Source organism: Columba livia, chromosome 6 (genome assembly GCF_036013475.1).
Source record: "Columba livia isolate bColLiv1 breed racing homer chromosome 6, bColLiv1.pat.W.v2, whole genome shotgun sequence".
Taxonomy (NCBI): domain Eukaryota; kingdom Metazoa; phylum Chordata; class Aves; order Columbiformes; family Columbidae; genus Columba; species Columba livia.
The window spans coordinates 21,966,562-21,988,129 of NC_088607.1; the positions used below are offsets into that span (position 1 = coordinate 21,966,562).

Here is a 21,568-nt window from a genome sequence, read left to right on the forward strand (position 1 = left end):
GAACAGATTAAAAAAAAACACTACCAAAACAAACAACAACAAAACCCACACACAAACAAACAGAAAGAAAAACCAACCCACCAAAAAAAATCCCACAACAGAAACCAGGAGCTTGAACAAGCCTAAAAACATGTAAATTTTTCTGCGTTGACTGGCTTGTCAGCTTGCACAGCCAGGGTATCTGTTTGACGCACATGGGGGGAGCTAAAGGTACTGGAAGGGGAAAGTGCAGAATGTTGGGGGGGTTGGATGACTGAGGAGTGAGGTCTTTCTGGGAATGGAGGGTTTGAGACTACCATGGGGCAGAAAAGACAGGTGAAGATTATTAGTTGCATATCCTCTCAGAGCCAGCTGTAAGCAATAGTTTTGAACTCAGGCACAAGGTAGCTTTTAAACTTTAAGTGCTGGTTTGTGAAAATGTCACCTAGGTGTAGTTAGAAGCTGCAGTCAGGGAACTTCAGCTGGAGCTCTCACAATTGCAGTTGTGCTAGTTACGCCAAGGCCACAGGTAACATGGAATAAAATAAAATCATACCTAATCAGACTTTGGAAACTAGTTTCCAGTCACTTTTATGATCCACTTTTATGGTCTTTCTTACTCTTAATAAAAAGTCATGTGTTAGCTTGATTTAGTTATATTAGTGAGAGAAGTTGATCCTTACCTCTATAAGGGAACAAATAAATCTGTTATGAGTAGGCTGCCTTTGACCTTTGCTTGTTGAAAGCCCTGTCTTCTAAGTTTTCTGCTCAGTTACTTATTAGCCCAAATAATGCAAAGTCCAACATGTGCTGTCTCCATGTGTTACATTTGCTGAGCTACTATGCTAGTCTTCTTTATCCATTGTTTTATGCTACCGAAGACAAGATTTAAGAGTAAATTATGTATCTACAATAGTACCTAAACGGAATCATTGTTAAAGTTTTAATAAGTGCTTTCACACAGGCTTCCCTTTGAATAGTGATATACCCTGTTCAAGTTGCACAGCTACGTGAGTGTCACTGCAGGGCAATATGGGGGAAAAGAAGAGTTTCTATCCCCCAGCCAGCAAAGCTCAGATTTAATAATTGCTGCTCCCCTAAAAATGCATGAGCTACCGTTAATGGTAGCATTAGTGAAATGTAGTAACTTTAGGGATCCGTGGAGTGTGATGTTATTTAGAGAGACTTTGCAGAGCTGTGGCTGCTTCTCTGGCCCACCTTCAAAAAGCAAAAGCAATGCACAGCTTTTGTTTGCTGCCACAGAGGAGTCCATCACTTCCCCCCTCCCCCGCCTTTCTTTTTTGGCTCCTGGAGTTCTGTGAATGTCATTGATCAAAGCACACACAGTGCTGCCTTTGCATGACCTTGCACCACTTATTCCTGCAGTCAAGAATAACGTTCACACTTGCTGTCCTAAGCTGTGACGGGGCAGTCCAGCAGTTGTGCACTTATTGCCTCCAGGCCGAGTCTGGGGCATGGGGTGTTCCAGCCAGCAGCCTGCCTTGCTGTAGCCGAGGGAGATCTGCAAGTAGAGGCAGGCAGGGTGATGTGCCTGGGAGGTGGGGCAACAGCTGCTAACAGTTTTAAATTGTTCTGGGTGAAATAGTGTCACCTGGATCACCCCTTAGAGGGAAAAAATATTTCAGCAGATACAAGACAAACTCTTGAAGCATCGACTTGTCCTGGTGACTCGGAAGCAGTGCTCCTGTCCTATGCTGCACCCAGGTACATTTGGCTGTTCCTCCTGTTAGGGTGTCTGCGAATGTTTGAGATCAAATGGGTGAACAGAAAGATGGGCTCTCAGATTGCTTGTGTGTTGCTACAGTGTGTCTATTTGCAGGTATTTTGTGTTTGGTTTTTTTATTTTTTGGTTTGTTTGGTTGGTTTTGGTTTTGTTGGGTTTTGGGTATTTTTTTGTTTGTTTGGCTTTTGTTTGTTGGTTTGGGTTTTTGTGGTTGGTTGTTTGTTTTTGTGGTGCTTGTTTGGTTTTGTGTGAGTTTTGATGTTTGGTTTTAAATCTGGCAGGTAGTTCATTCTTGGCTTGGGAGAGGCTGCTGACGGTTTTTCCAGGTGATGACAAGAAAATGTGTAGTAAACGTATCTCACACTTTAGAATCTATTTAATGGCACTTCACCAGCACTGAAATGCACACTGCGTGTACCAGTATTTGCGTATTTTAACTTACCTGCCTCACAAAGACTGTCTTGGAGCTGCCAAGACCGCACGGCAACAACTTGAGCTCCCAGAGTTGCCATTAGCAAATGAAACCCAAGTGTGTGAGCTGGAGCAACTGGCCTGTTCTGCTGGAGGGAAGGGTGATGGTGATGGGGTGGAGAGTGAGGAGGAGACAATGAGAGGTCTGTCTTGATGATGCTTGCTTGTGATTTGTAGTGGGGTTGGTTTGGTTTTGGTTGGTTGGGTCTTTTGGTGTGGTTGTGGGGTTTTTTTTGTGTGTGTTTTGTTTGTTTTACCCTTTCTATCTGCTGTATCTCCTGGGGGATCGCTCTGTACTCCACGCCTATGTGAGCGAGTCCCTCTTTGGCAGATGCTCACTCACTTACAAACTGCCTGACAACTCACATGGGAACATTTTATATATTGCTGACATTGTTAACTTCTGGAGCAGGTGCCTCAGTGTGATTGTGGGCATGACCTGGCTTAACCTGTCCCGTTATTGTCAACCAACTCCACATGACAAATGTTAAACTCCAGAGGGATTTGGAAAGTCAGTCGACAGTGAACACTGCGGTTGACAAACACTTTGACCTGCATCATAAAAAAACCCAAACAAAACAAAAAAACAAAACAAACCACAACCAACCAAAAAACAAACCAAAAAAACCAATCCTTTTTTCAGTGAGCTAGAGCAGAGACCGATCAAAGTCCTTGTGAGTAATGAATGAGAATTGCCTTGCTAGCCTGTTCCCATAGTAATAAATTGGGTCAGCGCTGGTATCTGTACTAAAAACCTACACTAGAAGCCTCCAGAGCCACCCCACAAACCTTTTGTAGCTCCCGACTCATGCGTCAAGCTGTGCACAATCAGTTTTCCCAGCAGCGCTGCCAGCCTTCACTGCAGGAGCTCGGCAGGGCGGTAAAGCGTGTGTCCCCAGACAAAGCCAGGCTTGTAATTTGTTTGCAGTGCGGGAAAACGCCCAGCACAGCTCAGGCTCTTTTGCGCTGACCCCCCAGTGCAAAAGCAAGCTCATGAGGTCAGCTGGAATAAGCCTTTTTTTTTTTTCAGATGGACATTGTAGAGTATGAAAATGTTCGGTGACTTTGCACACAGTTGAGGGCCCGGCACACGTGCTGGTGTCAGGGTGCAGCACACCAGATGGGCCCAGAACACACCGTTCCTACAGGCTTACTCTGCCGGCCCCGCTTTCCACCACCGCGCTGGCTTTTCCTCTTGTCCAGCCTGTGCCTGCCAGTGCTGTGCACCAAGAACCTTTCCCTGGGGAAAGAAGAAAATAAACAAGAAAGGAAGGAAGGAAAGAAAGAAAGAAAGAAAAAGCAAGCAAGAAAGGAAGAGAAAGAAGGTAAGGAAGAAGGAAAGCAGGAAAGAAAGAAGGAAAGTGAGAAGGAAGGAAAGCGAGAAGGAAAGAAAGCAAGAAGGAAGGGAAAAAAGGAAAGGAAAGAAAGACCAAACACACAAAAGCCAAAACCAAACAAAACATAAAGAAAAACAAAACAAACAAAAAAATTAAAACCACACACACACACAAAAAAACAAAAACAAAACCGCAATACCAAAATCAACCAACCACACACACCAAAAACTACAACAAAAAAACCCACCAAACCCAAAACAAACACAAAACATTCCTGCCTTGAAAAATAAAGCTGCTTGTGTGCAGATCTGACAGTCGTGCAGGAGCCCAAGTGGGCACGCTCTGGTGGCACAGAAGCCAGGCTTTCCCTGAGGATGAGCTGGACGCGGAGTTTGCTGGCTGAGCCACACCAGCCATGCTTGCTGGCCACTGCCCATAGAAGGAGGATGAGGGGTGAGCTAAATGTAGCTGGGTTTGTGAATTAGTCCCCTTCCCAACCTGTCAAAAAGCAGCACAGTTGATCTGGACAGTGGGAGGCTTATCATAGAATTGTTTTTGTTGGAAAAGACCTTTAAGATCACTGAGTTAATCCGTTAATCTACCACTGTCAAGTCCACCTCTAAAATGACGTCCCTAAAAGCCTCATCTACATGAAACATTTAATCTCTTAATATCATGTTTGAAAACCATATCCTTCACAGCAGTCAGGAGAAAAATACTTGGAAATAATACAACAAATATAAAAAGATAACTTAGTAACTAGTAAATAATAAAAGATTACTGAAGTATTCTTCCATACTAACACAAGCTAGAATACTGAGGCCTAAAACAATTACCACATATTAGCACTGACACAGAACTGCAATACACAAAGTATACAAGCAGGCCGGCTTTACTTCAGATGATGATTGGAGTTTTTATTTGGTTGGTTGTTTTGTTTTGTTTTGTTTTGTTTTTTTTGGGGGGGGGGCGGTGCAGGGATGTTGTTTTTGTTGTTTTTTAGTTTTTTAGGGTTTTGTGTTGATTTTTTTTTTTGTTTGGTTGGTTTTGATTGGGTTTTTGCTGGTTTTTTTTTTTAGTGTGTGCGTGTTTGGGTTTTTTGGTTCTTTTTGTTAAGGAAACGCAGGGCACGGCTGTTAAACAGCGCAGAAGACGGCCAAGACTTTCCAGGACAGATACATGACCCTGTCTGTAGCTGTTACAGCTGCACGCACTAACCCCAGGGTGCCACTGGGCAGCATGTGAAACCAGTTTGACTCAACTTTGTATTAGGTTGGTGCAAAAGTAATGGTGGCTTCAGAATGTGAATTTTAAGTAATTATAAATAGGCTCAAACACATCTGTATGAGTGAAAACAGGAACCACTACACTCAACACGTTTTTGCCAAGGAGAAATAAATTTGTTTATTCCTGTAGCATAAAAATATGTGCTTTGGGATTCGATGCACTCTTGGGAAGCATTTTCTGCATCCTGCTGGTCGTGGAAGCATTTTTGCCTGTAAAAAGTTGTCAAGATGCTTGAAGAAGTGGTTGTTGGTTGGCGAGAGGTCAGGGAACATGGTGGATGAGGCCAAACTTGTGGCTCAGTTGTTAAACTTTTGACTCATTGGAAGAATCGGGCCCTTTCTGTTGACCAACAATGGCTGCAGGTGTTGCAGTTTTTGGTGCATCATCTCATCGATTTGCTGAGCAGACTCCTCAAATGGAACAGTTGTGCTGGGATTCAGAAAGCTGTAAAGGATCAGGCTGGCAGCAGAGCACCAAACACCATGGCCTTTTTTGGTGCAAGTTTGGCTTTGGGAAGTGCTTTGGAGGTTCTTCTCAGTCCAACCACTGAGCTGGTCATTGTATAAAATCCACTTTTCATCACACATCACAATCTGATCAAGAAATGGTTTGTTGTTGTTGCATAGAGTAAGAAAAGATGACACTTCAAAAATCATGATTTTTTGGATTTTCGGTCAGCTCATGAGGCACCCACTGATGGAGCTTTTTCACTTTTCCAATTTGCTTCAAATGCTGAATGACCATAGGACAGTCAACGCTGAGCTCTTTGGCAACTTCTCATTTAGTTGCAAGAGGATGAGCTTCGATGATTGCTCTCAACTGGTCGTCATCAACTTCCAATGGCCGCCACTGCGCTCCTTATCCTCAAGGCTCTCATCTTCTTTGCGAAACTTCTTGAACCACCACTGCTCTGTATGTTCGTTAGCAGGTCCTGGGCCAAATGTGTTGCTGATGTTGCAAGGTGTCTCCGCTGCTTTACGACCCATTTTTTAACTTGAATAAGAAAATTGCTCAAATTTGCTTTTTGTCTAGCATAATTTCTATAGCCTAAAATAAATATAAACAGCAAGTAATAAGTCAGTAGCAAAAAAAAAAAAAAAGCTAGAAAAGTGCACTAAAATTATATGTAACATAACCACATTTATTTAAGAATGTAGTCCAATATCAAACAGCAAATTTCAACAATGCAAAACCCACAATTCCTTTTGCACCAACCTAATATTTCCCTCCTGCTGCTCTCCAGGTTGAGCACAGCCACGCACTGGGCACCTCTTCTGCTGCCCCAGGAACCCCAATCCAGTGCACAGGATACCAGGAGAAAGCAGAGACATCTGCCTTGTGGATTCACCCCGTTTATTGAATGCAAACTGAAGGCAAATAAGTGAGACACAGAAGGGCTGTAATGGGACTTTGGCTTCTGATTTTCCTGTGCGATTAACAGTATGAAGAAGGAAAGAAAAAAAAAAATCTGTGTATTAAAAAAACCCCAAACAGTGAAAGAGGAGATGAAAACAATGTTGAACAATTAGTGACACCTCATGTGAACAGACGGCAGATTAATAATGGCAGGGAAATTCAAAGCCATGCCTAATATTCCTTATTGCAAACAAGATTCAGCAGAGGGGGAAGGATGATGCTTTCCAAGGAAGAGCAGCTGAGGAGAAACCATCCACACCGGCTTTGTGAGCAGCGCAGGTTACTTTGGGAAGACGGTGACCACCTCATAGCCCTCCGGGGGAATCACCCGCTCCCGTGCGTGCTTCTCACAGTAGATTTGGTCTTCCACGAAGAAGTGTCCTTTCTGCTTGAGGTTGGTGCCGCAGTCGCTGCACACGTAGCACTCGGGGTGACGCTGCTTGTCCCGGATCTTCACAAACACCCCTCTGCGGAAGGAACCAGCACCCGTCAGCACCATGCACCCCGCACCGCCTCCCTCCTCCCCAGCCACCTCCCACCCAGCCCAGACACACACCAGTGCTGAAGGTGGACAGTTTTCTCCTGCTCTCAACAAGTACAGGTTATACCTCTGGGCAAGAAGATGTTAACGGCACTTTAGAGCCAAATGTTTGCTGGCATGGGAGCCCTCCTCTGGAAAGTGTTCCCTAGCATTTGCCTTCCTAAGTTTCACAGGGACAGTCCTATTAGCTGCGGTCGCAAGAATCACTGTGATGGCATCTTTAGGTGATGGCTGGAGACAGTGCAACAACCTTCAGATGCCCAGGATCAAGTGACAGGAATCAGTCTGACCGTCTCGGGGAGCAAAATCCCAGTCCAAATCAACTGGATTGTAGAACAAATCCAGAAAGTATTGCCCACCACCAACCGAGGGGCCTGACACGCTGGGTACATGTGGGAGAAGCACAACGAGACCAGAGCCTGGCTCTGATCTCAGACACTTCTGCTCTGGAGCTGCAGTGAATGAATGCAGCCAAGCATGGGCCAGCTCTTACTGGAAAACTTCACAGCCTAGCCCAGCAGATGACGAGGAAAACTACATAGCAACTCATTAACTACCACCAGCAGCAGCACAACAATTTGCCAGGAATATCATTTTGTTCCAGCAGCCATCTATATTTTCCATAATTCATTAGTTTTTAATGCTATTCATGGCCTTATGCTTTCTCTCCAGATCTACCCAGCTGGTAGAATAATTGTAGGGTTTGTCTCTGATTCATATTTTACAGGGTATGGATTGCCTCTGTAATGATTCTGGCAGTGCTTGGTGCTCCAGACATGCCAGGACCATGCACTCACAGTGCAGTGGGTCTCAGCAACAATCTGATGGCTTCTGGTGGGCAGCATGAACGAAACCTGAATTATTCAGTGATGATGAAGGTGGGTTCCCAGCATGCAACTGCTGGAGCCAACCGTCAAGCTAAGGGGTTTATAGGGAAATGAAAACTAAAGAGAAAATGAGTGCAGCAGAATTTTTGGTTGAGAAAGTGAATGCTGAATCAAAGACATGGGTTGGGTCCCTTGTGCTGTCACACTTAGGGTAGAGCAGCTTTGGAGCGAACCTAGGCCCCTGCTCTGCTCCACATCCCACATAAAGACAACAAAAATTATGTCCGCATAAACACAGCGGAGGTGTGTGGTCCTAGAGGAGAGCAGGGAGCAGAACGCAGCTCTCCTGGTCCACACTGCCTCTGACCACCGGGGCAAGTCCCACTCTGTGGCTGGGAGCACCAAGACATGAAAAAGCATTAAATACGCAGGCCCTAAATGGAAAGGTCATTTTGCTTCTGGGTGCTGTAAACAGATTTTAGGTAGAAAGCAAAACACTGCAGCAACAATTGTCTTGAGGTTTGTCTCATGAGGACTTGGTTTGGTTTCCATTAATATGGATCTGCAGAGGGAAACCCAACTCCTGCCTTACTGTGAGGAACTGCAAAGTTAGCACTATCAAAGCTGGTGAGAATAAACATGCCTTGAGCTGGCTCCTGGATGCACTGGCTGTGGGTACATGAAGTGTTTCAGCTGCGGCACCTCAGCCCCTTGCACAGGTATGGGATGCTCGGCCTGCACCCCCAGGGACAGGTTTACTTACACAATGCCAGATCCGCACTTCTCACACATGGGCAGCTTCTGGGCATTCCCGATCGATGAGGCCACCTTTGTGGTGGGGGCTTTGACGCTCCTAAATCCAGATGGTTTGGTAGGGTCTCCTGGGGGTGGAAGGAGAGTGCTTCAGAGCATGTGAGATGCGTGGCTCTAGGCTCTTCCTCCCAAGCAGATGCTCTGCTAGGGAGGGGTGATGTTCTTTAACCCCAGCTCTGAGCCAGGGATTCATGCACGGAAAGCGGGCAGGGACTTAGGGGTGTGTGGGAGGAGGGAGAGCAGAGACACAACTGAACCTGGCCCTGAAAATTTGAGGGCCTGAGGTAGTGGGCAGTCAGATGAGAGTCTTTTTCCATCTTAAAAGCCCATTAGACTTCAGTTGATGTGTCTCACGTGCACAGACGCACAAAGCATAGTGAAGCCTCAGCCCCAGCCTTGGCAGCACCGGAGACTGCCCTCCGTGTCCTGATCACACATGCAGGGCCAAGCTGATTGCCAGCTCTGTGCAGAGATGCTGGTCCAGAGGTGCCAGTTCCCTGATGGGGACAACCGCCCATGCACCTCCAAACACAGCAGGAAGTGCCTGGCCTCTGACAGAGTTACTGCAAGTGACCCTTGCTGGGAAGGAAGCAGCAGCAACCACATTTTCACGCCCTTCCCTATCACCTCTGCTCACTCCCTCTGCCTCAAACAGCACTGTGCTCACATCAACGACAGCATGTTTTTAAATCTCTCTAAAGGAATCGGCTTAATCAAACACCCACAGGAAACATAACCTGTTCCGCCCTGTGAAACATCCTCCATCTAAGAGCGCAGGGTCAAGGCTAAGCACAGATGAGCCATGATGCATCGACACACCAACGCCCACACACAGACCCCGTGTGTGGGGCCAGGCTTTCAGCTGGTGTCAGGGCAGCCCGTACAGTGCGCGATGCCCCGAGGGACAGGTCCCAGCTGGGAGGGAGCTCCCTGCCCCTGCTCACAGCCATCGCCTGAAGACAGGCTGGGAGAAGCAGCCAACAAACGTGCTATTTATCGCCGCAGACATGATCTGACTCAGCGGCAGCGGCGTTTGAGCCTGGCAGGCAGGGGCACTGTCTCCTCGGGGACAGACATTCCTCTGGGGCTGCGTAACCTCCCGGCCCTGCTCCGCATGGTGATTATCAGCTCACGGTGGAGCGACGCCAACGCCTATCCAGGCATGAGATCAGGCAGGCAAACCTGGTGCCAGAGAATCCCAAAAATGCTGCAAATCTTCAAAGAAAGATAAAATAGAGAAGTTTTTGCTTCTTATCTTCTTCAGCACTACTAAACACAGGGGAGGACCTCGGCTGTGTGAGAAGTCCCGGCTACTCCAGTCCCTTCCATGCAGGAGCTGAATCCTGAGGGGCAAGTTGCAAACACTCAATATTTAAAAGGTGCTTTCAGGTAGGTATTTTAACAGCATATTAAAGACTCCAAGATCCTAGTTTCTTTCTTCCCACTGCTTCCTTATTTCCTTCATTTTGCTGAATATCTCAGCACCAGGCTTTTGTTGGATTAAATGAAATGTTCCACTGCCAAGCTAATAACACAAGAGAAAAAGTCTCAACTGACCTAAGGAAAAAAAAGTCATTCTTGGAATTCCTTTCTATTTATTTGTTTATTTTATTTTATTTAAGGGGAGAGGAGAGTACGATTTGGCCCCTGCCTAAGTTAACTGGCTTTTTTATCTTAAAGTCTATTGCCCTGAACTGCCCAAGTCCAGATGTCAGATCAAGAATGCCAAGCAGAGCAAAGTTTCAGAGCTTAAAAGATATGAACTTCCCATTGTAACCCACCTTCCATATTTTTACATTAAAAGTGGATCCCTTTTCTTGTGTATAGGGATAGAGACCAGAAGCTTTAGGACTCACTGAAGAGCTCTATCTTGTGGTACCCTTCAAAGTCTTGAACGTAAGATGGTCTTTAATCAGAGAATATTATTTTAAAGGGGTAAAACTTTCAGAAGTATGAGAGTTTTTGCAACTTTCAAAATTCTTTCTTGACATCTAAATATTGCAAGGGCTTATTTCTTGAGCACTCACTCAATGAATAAGCAACAATATGGGCCCATAAACACTGAAACTAGTTAAGGAATTAGTGAATGAGCCTGTTTCTGTGGAGACCATCTACACACGCTACCCTGAACAATCAACAGCTAGAAAGGAAAATGAAGTTTTAGATGTTAAACACTGTACACAGACCAAGGAATGGCAAAAGGGAAGAGCACACTCAGATTAGGTGTGCAGTGAATGCTCACCTTTCTCTTCCGACTCCAAAATCTCTTGCAACACAAGGAAGGAAGCAGATTGCCTGGGTGGCTCATTTGACTCTTGATTCTCCTGGAGCATCTTGTAAACCTCAGATTCTCTGTCTATGATGATGCTGCCTGGGGGCTGGTTATGCTGATCTAAACTGAGGAAGGAACAGAGAATACACATGTTAAAGGGCTGAAAACTAAAGCCAGTCCCTCTAGCAAAATTATCCCAATGCATCATATGACTGAAGAATGAACGTGCAAAACAAACGCACAACGGGACGCCATAAACCAGGGAGGTGCTGGCTGTGCTGGCACAGGACAGATGCAGCTCAGGTGGGATCGGCACACTGAAATATCCATGTACACCACTGTCAATGGGTTCTCACCGACTACCCCTGGCCAGTCCCGAAGTGTTCTCCCTGCTTTGCCATTACCTTATATTCCAGAAACTAAAACTTTTCTGTCCAGGAAATCACTGCTCTGTTAGTAGGAAAGTAAAGAACTAATGTGCTGGGATAGGAATTCCACATGGTAGCTGTGCCATCTACATGTCTTCCTTGCATGCATAAACTACCTTAGACTGCTACCTTACACTGCTATTAATCTCAAATTAACTACAACTTATTCCGTTAAAAAAATGAAATCTTTGCAAGTATACTACAAATTGGTCCTAAAGACCACCTTCACACAACAACTACAGAATCAAGCTGAAAGATCTCCTGATTGGCAATAATTACATCTGTTTTTCAAGTATATGTTATTATTTCCATCCTTTGAAGGCTGGAAACCCAAACTATTCTATGATTACATGATTTCCATTTTGTAAGCGGAGACCTTGAGCCACAGCCCATTTACAGCCTTTTAGTAATGCCAACGAGCAGGCCAAGGGCAGAGACAGATTTCTGCCGTCTCCGACTAAGCTCTCATTTCAGCTGCCTCCTGAGGTGCTGCTGCCCCTCACGTCATGAGCGACTTGCACCCTCAGCCCAGAGCCTGAGGTGCCTCAGGGGCAGCTCTCACACAACAGGGTGGCTGAAAGGATGGCCATTGTGCCACCAAAAGGGTCTTTGGGAAAAAAAATGAAAGACACTGGAAAAATTACCTAGGATGTTCTCCACAGACTTAAAACTGCATGAGGATGTTCAGAATATCCCTTGGGAAAAGCTTTCCAACAGACAGACACTGAAATGTCACAGCAAATTGCCATGGACAGGTGAGCAAGCTCCATACTGAAGGATTTAAAAAGAGTCTGGATAAGTATCTGCTGGGAGTGATTTAAATCAATAGTTTAAATTGACCGAGTGCTGGGCTAAGGGATGGACTAAATGACACGGGAGATTCCTGCCTGCCTCGTATTCTGTGGCTGCACTAAAACACCTCTGGAAAAACGAGACAACTGACAAGTCTCCTCTGACATCTCAATTACATCATGCAGCCTTATAAATGTAAATGGTCTATTAGGTTTCACCATTCCTGCACCCATTGATTGCCTGAAATATACATAAACATCCTGAAGTTCAGACTAGATTGCAGAGGGAAACCTTTTTCTTGAAGACACAACTGCATACTTTCCACACCAATGTGCAATTGAGTCATCTGGGAGTTAAGTCCACATAACAAACTCTTCAAGCATCAGACGTAGAAATCATCGCACATTTTATAAAATGCTATTTCCATAAAATGTTTCCATCTTTAGTAATTTGCACTGGAGCAGGAAGCCCATTAGACTTGCAAGCAGCTGAGCCCTTGAAGCCTGAATCTCATTTACCGAAGCCTCTCACCCAAAATGAAATCATGATGTTCCTTCTATTACACAGAAAACGTTGTAGGTTATCCCAAATGATTCCATGCTCCACATTACATTAATCTTATGTAAACAGATGTGCTCCCACCACTCTATCCACCCATAAAAACATAAGGCAAAAAGCCTGTCTTTGCAGTTTGCATACTAAGAATGTTTCACTAACATGCATTCAAAAAGCAAAGACTAAATCATCATAAAGAGCATTACACAAAGGCATCACATTTCAACCATGCATTGTGACAGTGAGCACAGATCAGCTCTGCTAGGTATGCACTCTATAGATATACTTGAATATACAAGATTTCAGAAAGACTATAAAAAACCCCAAATCCTAGAATTTGTACCATCTGAGTGAAATACCTCAACTTGTCAGAACAGAAGGCTATGCTGCTTGAAGAAAACCAAAACATAAAACAACAAAAATAACCACACCATAACAACAAAATCAACACCAAAAAGCACACATATATTTTGAATGGGCAAAGCCACAGGCACAGGATTTGTGCCTGCAAGATAATGAGTCTCCCTGTCAGCCAATTATGGCACCTCCTGTGACACAGGTATGTCATCTGCAGCCACCAGCAGCAACTGTTGTCCTTTTCCACACACATGAGTTCCCTGATGCACTTTGTAGAGGACAACTCCAATGACCTTTAGGTGATTTCAGACTCATACAACCATTAGAGGATTTCACTGCTTCTACCATGGGCAACTTGCAACACTGATTGAGTAACACTGGACCACTGAGCTTTGAAAAGTGGCAGTAATAAAAACCATAAAGACACGGATTTGCACCATGTCTTCAGAAAAACACGGTTTATTCTTTACTGTCATTTTACTATTTTATGCTAGCGCATTTTGTAAAGTTTACAAGGATCTCAAAGCTGGGCCACAGGAAGGCCCAGTACTTGGAGCACTTGCTTTTGCAATGAAGGAACTGCCAGCACCTGGGTTCCTTCGCCAGTGCTCTCAGCTGTCCAAGCAGCCCAGCCAGCTGTGTGACCGCTCCTGGCGTGCACAATATCAACTGCAAGCCAGAGCAGTGACTTACAGCCAAAAACTGGACTGAGTAACAAGGCAGGAGTAAATCCCCAGCCTCCTTTTATCTCTTGGCTGCTGGCATATGGCAAAGCTTGGCTGTGTGGGTCCATGGGTGAGGATGCTAACTTTTCTGCTTTGAAGCACAGGGTGCTCAGTGCAGGAGGGAACTATGAGCAGCAGAGGAGCCACAAGATCTGTCTGTACCCTTTTGCTCTGTCCCATGAAGGCCACAGGACTGGCCACCTCTCTGGACCACAGGTCACACAGCTGCAAGCTGCTTGGTCACATAGCGGAGTAACTCTACTGAAGGTTCACATCTTCTAAAACAGTTCAGCCTTGATTGAAGCCATCCTGCGAGATGGCTAAATGTAGTTTCTGCTTCACCCATCTCAATACTGAAGTCTTCTCTGTAAAACCCTGTGGGCTGTCATCTAAAGACACAGGGTAGCTGACTCCCAACTGCCAAAAAGAGCAAATACCAAAGAGCACCCAGGCCTTGGGATGCTGAAGCTCTCCACAGGTCCTGCAGTCCTCAGAGCATGTCAAGCATCCTCCACTCCTATGGCCAGAGAGGCAGCCCCCAAGACAGATGGGAACACAGTCCAGGTCCTTTGTGTGCCTGGCACCTGCCCAGGCTGCTCCAAACTCACAGGATTTATCAGACAATGATGGTGATACATGGGCATCTCCTTCACTCCCAAATGAAACACATTCAGTGCACCCCCATGGTCCAGCCTGCAGCCAGCAAAACAAAAGCACAACAACATGTGTGGCATTGCCTTCCAGCAACAAAGAAAAACACTCATTTCAGCACAGCAGAAACATCAGCTTTCAGGATAAAACACCCTCCCCCGCCCAGCAAATCCATTTGCTGCAGGTGGCTTCTCTAGAAGTAACACCAGCTGTTGTCAAAGCTCTGCTGGGTGGGTGCAGAGGGGGCAATGGACAAGCTGACAGGCTGAAATGATGTTTTGATGCTTCCTGTGGTATTGGACACAGACACAAGGCAGAGAAAGCTCCTGTGAAGAGTCATGCACTAATGTTGGAAAGGTGAAATGTAAACGCCGTTTCCTCGTGACTGGCCAAGGCTGTGAGTCACAGACAGGGATGAGGCACTCATGGACACCAGGATGAAGATGAACAGATGCACCAAGCCAGCCGCAGAGGCAGCAGGCAGGTTACCTGGGGAAATCGGGGCTAACAGAAGAGATCTGCCCCTGCAGGGAATCCATGATGTTGCTCTGTGAATAGAGCTGCAGGGGAGAATTGAACTGCACGTGCAGCACTTTGAGTCCTGGCACCTCCACTTCCACGGGGCTTTTGGGGCAGACCTGGGCCGCGTGCTTCAGCTGCTGGGGCCCCACTCGGACCGGGCTGGGGACAGAGGAGGTGCTGTGCCTGCGCGGTGGCGGCTCCGAGGTCTGCGCCTGCAGAGGGTTATAGACCGAGGCGAAGGGAGCCTGCATGGCACCCGTCGGCGATGGGCAGCTACGGGCCCACATGTTCCCACAGGCAGTTTGAGTTGTGTTTGTTTGTGGGTTCATTTGAGTTTTACATTGTGGAATTGAGGCAAAAATGCAGAGGAGGAAGAAAGGAAAGAAGGAAGAAATTAATGAAGGGCTAAACCAAATACTCCAAGCGATACACGCAGTTGCAGAATACTGTCTGTTCCATCTGCCAGCTGCAGCACCATAACTGCCTAGAAGGGCCCACACTGCAGATGGGACTGCCAGTGCAAGAAGCTGGTTTCAGTCAGGGACAAGTTTTCAAGCTTGTGTTAAAACAAAATCTCAGGTCTTTGTGCCCTGAAAAAGCAGAGGCTGAAGTTACTTTTGTCTCCCCCTTGAAACGTCAGGAATTTAGTCAAGTATTGCCTAAAGCATTGGTCTTGCAGCTTTTGTTGTAAAAGTGGCCAAAGTCTTCCAGGCAGTTTGGGACTGCTATACTGAGGGCACTTAAGCAACTTGACCAACATAGCCATAAAGATTTCAGAAAGCTCCTGGTTTATTACTTCCAATGAAAACAGAGGTACCTTGGACTTCTGGGATAAAGTAATGTCTTTGGTGAAGCTCAGATGCAACCACAAAAATCAACAGGCCATTTTAAGGTTGGGACCCTTTCCAATCCCATATATAAAAAATAAAAACACTCACATAGGTATGACTGTTTCAGCTGCTCTTCAAAACTCCCATGTAAAACAAGGTTCAAATATAAAAACCAGAAAGATCCAAACTTAGCAGAGCCTGTGTCTATGAATCCCAGTCCAGTTGGGAACCAGGATGTGTGTCCTTCCTGCAGTACCTGGTACCCTTCCTGCCCGGCACTGCCCGCAAAGCCAGCACAAAACGCTAATTTTACAAAGTGCTCATAACAAGCTATCAGGCACCTGTTTAGACCAGCGGGCTGGTATGTCATGCTGAATGCACGTGGAAACTGCGTCGGTCTCTGCTAAACAAAGAAACACAACGGTATTAATTTCATTTCTGCATCTCACAGAACATTCCCCGCTCCTCCGAGCCCTGCCCCTGGGAACCACAGCAGCCCTTGTGCCTCTGCTCCTTCCCTTGTCCTGAAAGAGAACTTTTCTCCGTTAACAAATGGGCACCCTTGCAGCAAGCTCGCCTCTCCTGGAGCCTTCCCCCGGGGGCCAGGCAGGGAGAGAGAGGCGAGGAAGATACTTACGGCTTGGCAGGCTCTGGGGCCCCAGGTGATGTCTTGGACTCCACAGCACTGTTGAAGGTTTGGATGTTCTCTGAGGAGTAGAGGCCTGCTGGGTTGTTGTACTGAGCAGTGATCACTCTGGGGGCAGAAGCCGTGGCGGCAGTGAAGGGCACCGCGCTCCGGTTGTGTGCGCTTCCTATGTGCCTTATTTCCTGCATGCAAAGGAGCAAAGGCGAAAATCAGAGGTGCTCAGGCGTGCAAGGTGAGACGTGGCCGGGCAGCCAGGAGCGAGCAGCCGCTGCAGTGGCGGCCTTTGCGCGTGGGGTCAGCTGACAAACATGCAACCACGACCACCAAAGCAGGCAAGAACCCTCCACACGTCACGAGGGACCCCATCCTGAATGGCTTCAGGTTGACCTTCGAGACATTTCAGAGTTGATGTGCCGGGAATGTAAGAGCTCAGAAAAATTGCCAGAGCTACTAGCTCAAGCTGCCATGTGGCTGGGAGCTCCTGCAAGCCTCGGGTAACCCACAGGACCTACTTTCTCATGCAGGACTACAGATTCTAAGTGTTCATTGCAATGCCTGAAAGTAGGGCTGATTTCTATGGAAAAGTGAAGATGAGGGGCAGAAAGAGGAGCACTCCTCAATGGCATCTGAAAGTTTGGCTTTGCTTAGATAATGGCAGCCCCAAAAGACTTGTCATTACTACATTGTCATTACTACAAATGCTCTGGAGCGTGTCTGCTCCTTCAGCTAAGAGTGAGGTTCACAGCTGTCTGATTAACAACTTCAGGCTTTCTGAACAAAAATTTCCCACAGTAAAGGTGGGAAGATGACTCTTGTTAATACAAAAGGCTGTCTACAGACAGTGACAGCTAAATGCCAGAGACCCCTTCAGTGCTAGAAGTATAAGATACCACTGAGACATTCTGGGTTTGCTGCAAACTAAAGACTTCCAGAGGTATTAGTGGATACTTCGAAACACCGGTTACGATTTAACAAGAAAGGGGCTAAATCCAAGTTAAATAAGAGAGGAGGTAAGACTCCTCTGAGTCACAGGCAATGCTGACAAATATTTCTAAGCTCCATCACTAGTTTAGCAGGCTGGGAATTAGCAGCCTTGGGGCAGAGATAAAAACTTTCAGGGCTTATTTCCCCCCAAAGAAGATACTTGACCAAAGCAAGGAGTGAGCACAATGGGGCCTCACTAGAGCAGGCAGAAGAAAAGACTAACGTCAGCAGAGGTGGCTGAAATATGCAGGGCAAAAAGATGGCATCAAAATGTGTGTTTTGAAATGTTTCAGCCAGCTGTAGAGATGTGGAATGGCTTTACTATAGGGCTAATGCCCAGTGGATGAAACATGGCCCTTCCTGGCAGGTTAGACCCACAGTTCCCAGCTCCAATTAACACAACCACTTCCCCCTCCCAGTCAATACAGGCACTGGCTTCCACAGCAACGAAGTGAGCCTTCACCATCCTTTGAACATCCCACAGAATATGTTTGATAGAGCTATAGTTACAGGATAAACATTAGAAACAAGAATGACTAAATTCCCCTACAGAATTTTTTTTGAATCAGTTTTATGTCCACAGATTTCCTCAGGCAGCTGGCTAGCATTCCCAGACTGACAGATGGGAGTCATCTTGCTCCATGGCACTCACATGCTATTTATGGCATCAAGCACAGCATAGGATCCCTCAGAGAAGAGCAGCACCGACCCGAACACATTAATGAGTTACAAGTCATTTGAAATCAGTGGGGTAGCTCAAGACGTTCAGGTGTGGTGTGGCTGGGCTGCTCTCCCACAGCTTTCTGGCCGATGCATATGGACGTCAGCCGTGAAGCTTTCCCACACACCAAAGGAAGAAAGACCCTGGAGTAATTAGTTAATCTCCCTTTGTTGCAATCTCATTCAAAGCACATAATAGCGCTCATAAAAATAGTCTTTCCCATGGTAGAAACTGTGGATTGTAGGAAAAAAAAATAATCAGCCTGTATATCACACCGTGGGGAAAAATATCAGTGATCTTACATCAGCATTAAATACACAGACTAGCCCACCATTCAGGGGCCACAAGTAGGAGAGGGTTTCAGACATGCACATAAATAGCTGGTTTAAAGAAAGAAAGAGGCAGAAGTTTTAGGATAAAGGGGTTATACCCTTGGGTCAAACAGGCTCAAAATTTAAATAATGTCACAGCCTGTATTGCAGAAACATTTAAGTATTAACCAAGAATTAGAGAAAGGGAAGTAATTTAGGGTATTTTTTAAAAATTCTGGTTTCCTAAGGAAGTAAGGCATCTCAGTTACATAGTTCACGTGCATGTGGGCACATTCCCAACCCCCACCAAGGACTCTTGAATCTGTCAGCCAAGGCCAAATCAGTTTGACAGTGATGGAGGCCTCAAGGATGTTTAAAGCTCGTACAAGTGTTGAGAAAACAGTCAGATGGAAGAGACTGAAATCACATTAGCGCCTTAACTCCGAGAAGATGTGCAACATGCACTCAGGCACAGAATTCACATAGGAGGTTTCAGCCTACTTCTGGCCACCAGGTAGGTTTTCTGCTGTGTAAAAACATCCAAGACCATAAATAAAGCTTTCAAAAGTGTCAAGACATCCATAGTAGCTCTTGTGTGGATAAAAGTCCCTAACTATAAGTGATTTTATTACAGGTTAAATCAAGATATCAGAGCAGAAGGGGGTGTCTGAAGATTGGATTGGAAAAATCTCTTCTGAAGAACAGCATAGATATAACCCGAAAGTCTATAGACAAGTCTGACAAGAGCAGTAACATTATAAAGGCATTTGGATAATCCAAATTCTCCAGCACTTCCCACCATGCTGTGCTGCTCTTTCTGCTTGAGGTGTGGAAGGAATTTGCAAAGAACAAGTGCTTTCATGTTGCGATCCCAAGATCAAAAGATAACTTGTTCTCACTGTCAAATGTGTTCACCTAGGAAGTTACCGGAACTAGGTAACTAGTTCCCTAGTAACCCAGGCCCTATGCTGTGCAGCAGTTTTGTTAAAGACCCAGCTCCCAGAATCATGTGCTTCTGTGAGACTCTCTTACTTAATATTAGAAAAGAAAATCAGAAATGTGAGACTCCCAGAAACCTGCCCACCAGCATATAAGTGAAAAATGTTAGCATAAAACCACTGCTATACTGTGTACATGTGTGGGGACAGCACCTGGTTTACGCAGCCGAGACGCCTGGAGTTTGCAGCATCTCTTAAGGCTGTGATATTCCCAGGAACCAATGCAACAGGGCAAGCACCTTTAAACAGCGTCCCTGGCAGGGGCTTGGACTGCAAGAGCAGTCAGCAGTGGTCTGTTTGCATAGGAAGACCTGACTGTCAGACACAAGGACATGCTCTTATCCAGGCAGAGTGTGACCCACTCTTTCTTTGCCAGTAGTATAAAGGAGTGTGACTAACATTAGATCTTCTCAGAGACACCTTCAGTTGGCATCTGCCCCATTGGGCAGAAGCTGACTTCCAAAAGGAGCAGGGCCACTCAGGGAGCCACAGCCAGAGGAATAATTCCTCCAACAGCCTCCTCTCTAAATAAAAATACCTCCTCTATATGATTAAGCTCCAAGTGTCTTTGGTGCACAATCCTACGTGCTCCTGAGTCCTCCAGGCACCAGAGCAAATCCCCCCATCCCAGCAAAAAAGCTGCTTCCCAATCCCAAGGACAACAAAGGTTTGTAGGATCCCAGCTTCATGTCAAATATGCAGATGTCCTTCCCAATGGGTTTTCTGGTGCTGGCTGCTGGTGGCAGCACCCTCTCTAGGGTAGATAGTGACACCAGCATGCACCACTGGTGCTGCACCACAGCCCTTCCAGCTGGGCACCAAGGGGCTTCCCCCATCACTCCAGCCACTGCCAGCCACAGTGCCAGGCTGCAGGGACGGGGAAAACATCCCTGTGCCAGGGCAGGAAGCAGACTAGCGTTTCCTACTGCACCGGCTGCGTCATGGGGAATTATCTGGGAAACAATGGCCCCTTCCTCCCTTCCGTCCCACTCGCGCCAGGGCATGCTCAGCAATGCTGAAGCCCAGCCTGTGAAATCCCCACAGCTGTGTCAGCCCTTGCCTCCACACCCAGGGCCAGCCAACAGATCATGGTGTGGGTGGCTGCTTCCTCCTCACCCACACACCAGAGATGGACACAGCCACCACCATGGAACCTACTCATCCCGGGAAATGGGGCATGGGACTCCAGGGAAATTCACAGCTCTCAGTGAGGGAGACAGATGTACAGATAGCTCAGGATGGGCCACTTCCATTGGCTTACCTGGGGTAGATCCCAGGCACCAGGAGCATAAAGCCACTCTGATGCCTCCATGGCCCTGGGTTCCCTCAGGCAGGTTTGGGGTGGTCTGAGGTCAGGGGGACTTGCAGGTCCCATCTGCCCCACAGCGACATGGCCAAGGCCATCCCAGCTGCGCTGACCTCAGCACCACCAGAAACAGGAAAAACCTGGAGGCTTTTTGCACTCACTAAATAAACTAAACTGAGACATGAAGAGTCAGCCACTCCTCTCCCTCAAGTGGGTTTTTCCTCTCCGCACAGCACGGTTTGAAGGCAGCTGGCAAGGCTGAGACCTCAGAGGTGCTGGCTCCTGCCCCACTGCCTCTGCAGCCTGGGGGCTGCCCTCCTGTGCAACCCCTGTCCCTTCCCCAGCAATCTCCCCGGAGCCCTCAGAGGAAAGACACATCTAATAGGGAATAGGGGGCTGTTTGAAGCCACCGAAAACTCTTTTCAGATGTAGAGTCGTCATTTAGAGACAGGCCAGTGTAGTTATTTCCTGAAGCTCCAGCTCTTGGAGTCAGGGGCTTCACTCTGACCTTATGTTACAAATTAAAAAGGACCAAGCACCCAGGCTCTGCAATTGCAGAGAGAAGTGAAAGCCCCCACAGCCCCGTTGACTCCCAAAGCAGCTGAGTGAGCCAGCAAAGCCCATTGCCCACCGGGCTCCATAAACACAGGATTGGCTTTGCATCCCCAGTCAGAGCCCGGAGGCTCGGTGTGGGCAGTCCTGGGTTGTGCACCTCGAGAGCCACGCCAAGAGGAAACACGATTAAACATTTCTCAGTACAAATGTTTACTCAGCTCTAAGAAAATGGGCTCCTGACCAAACCTCAGCAAACGAGAGCACTGCAGTCCTGCGGGCAGGGAAGGAGAGCAGAGACTGGCAGCCAAACCTCCTGGCCCTGTCCTGGCCCTTGCAAAGCCACACTGGGAGCTCAGGCCACACTCCTGCCCAAGCAGCATGCAGGGGGCAGGCTGCTCACACCAAACATGCAGCAACAGCTCAGGAGGGCTTCGGGGCAAACTCTGCCCTATGCTGTACCTCATCAGCTGCGATCACAAGTATTAGAAGAACCTTTGCTT

The 21,568-nt window shown here is 46.8% G+C and overlaps 1 protein-coding gene across 5 annotated transcripts in view; it reads right to left on the reverse strand.

Moving 5' to 3' along the window:
• Positions 1-6,154: 6,154 nt before the first annotated feature.
• The window catches only part of PDLIM1 (PDZ and LIM domain 1), a 41,645-nt gene continuing 26,231 nt past the window's right edge, over positions 6,155-21,568 (reverse strand). For 2 of the 5 annotated variants that reach the window (XM_065068500.1, XM_065068498.1), the window contains exons 4-8: positions 15,889-15,950; positions 14,685-14,990; positions 10,658-10,812; positions 8,366-8,483; positions 6,155-6,701 (exon numbers count right to left, since the gene is read on the reverse strand). In XM_065068500.1, the coding sequence (XP_064924572.1) occupies positions 6,515-6,701; positions 8,366-8,483; positions 10,658-10,812; positions 14,685-14,990; positions 15,889-15,950 (828 nt within the window). In that variant the 3' untranslated portion in view covers positions 6,155-6,514. Of the gene's footprint in view, positions 6,702-8,365; positions 8,484-10,657; positions 10,813-14,684; positions 14,991-15,888; positions 15,951-16,184; positions 16,376-21,568 lie in introns of all 5 variants that reach the window. The other 3 variants (XM_065068502.1, XM_065068499.1, XM_065068501.1) reach the window with 2 other exon arrangements.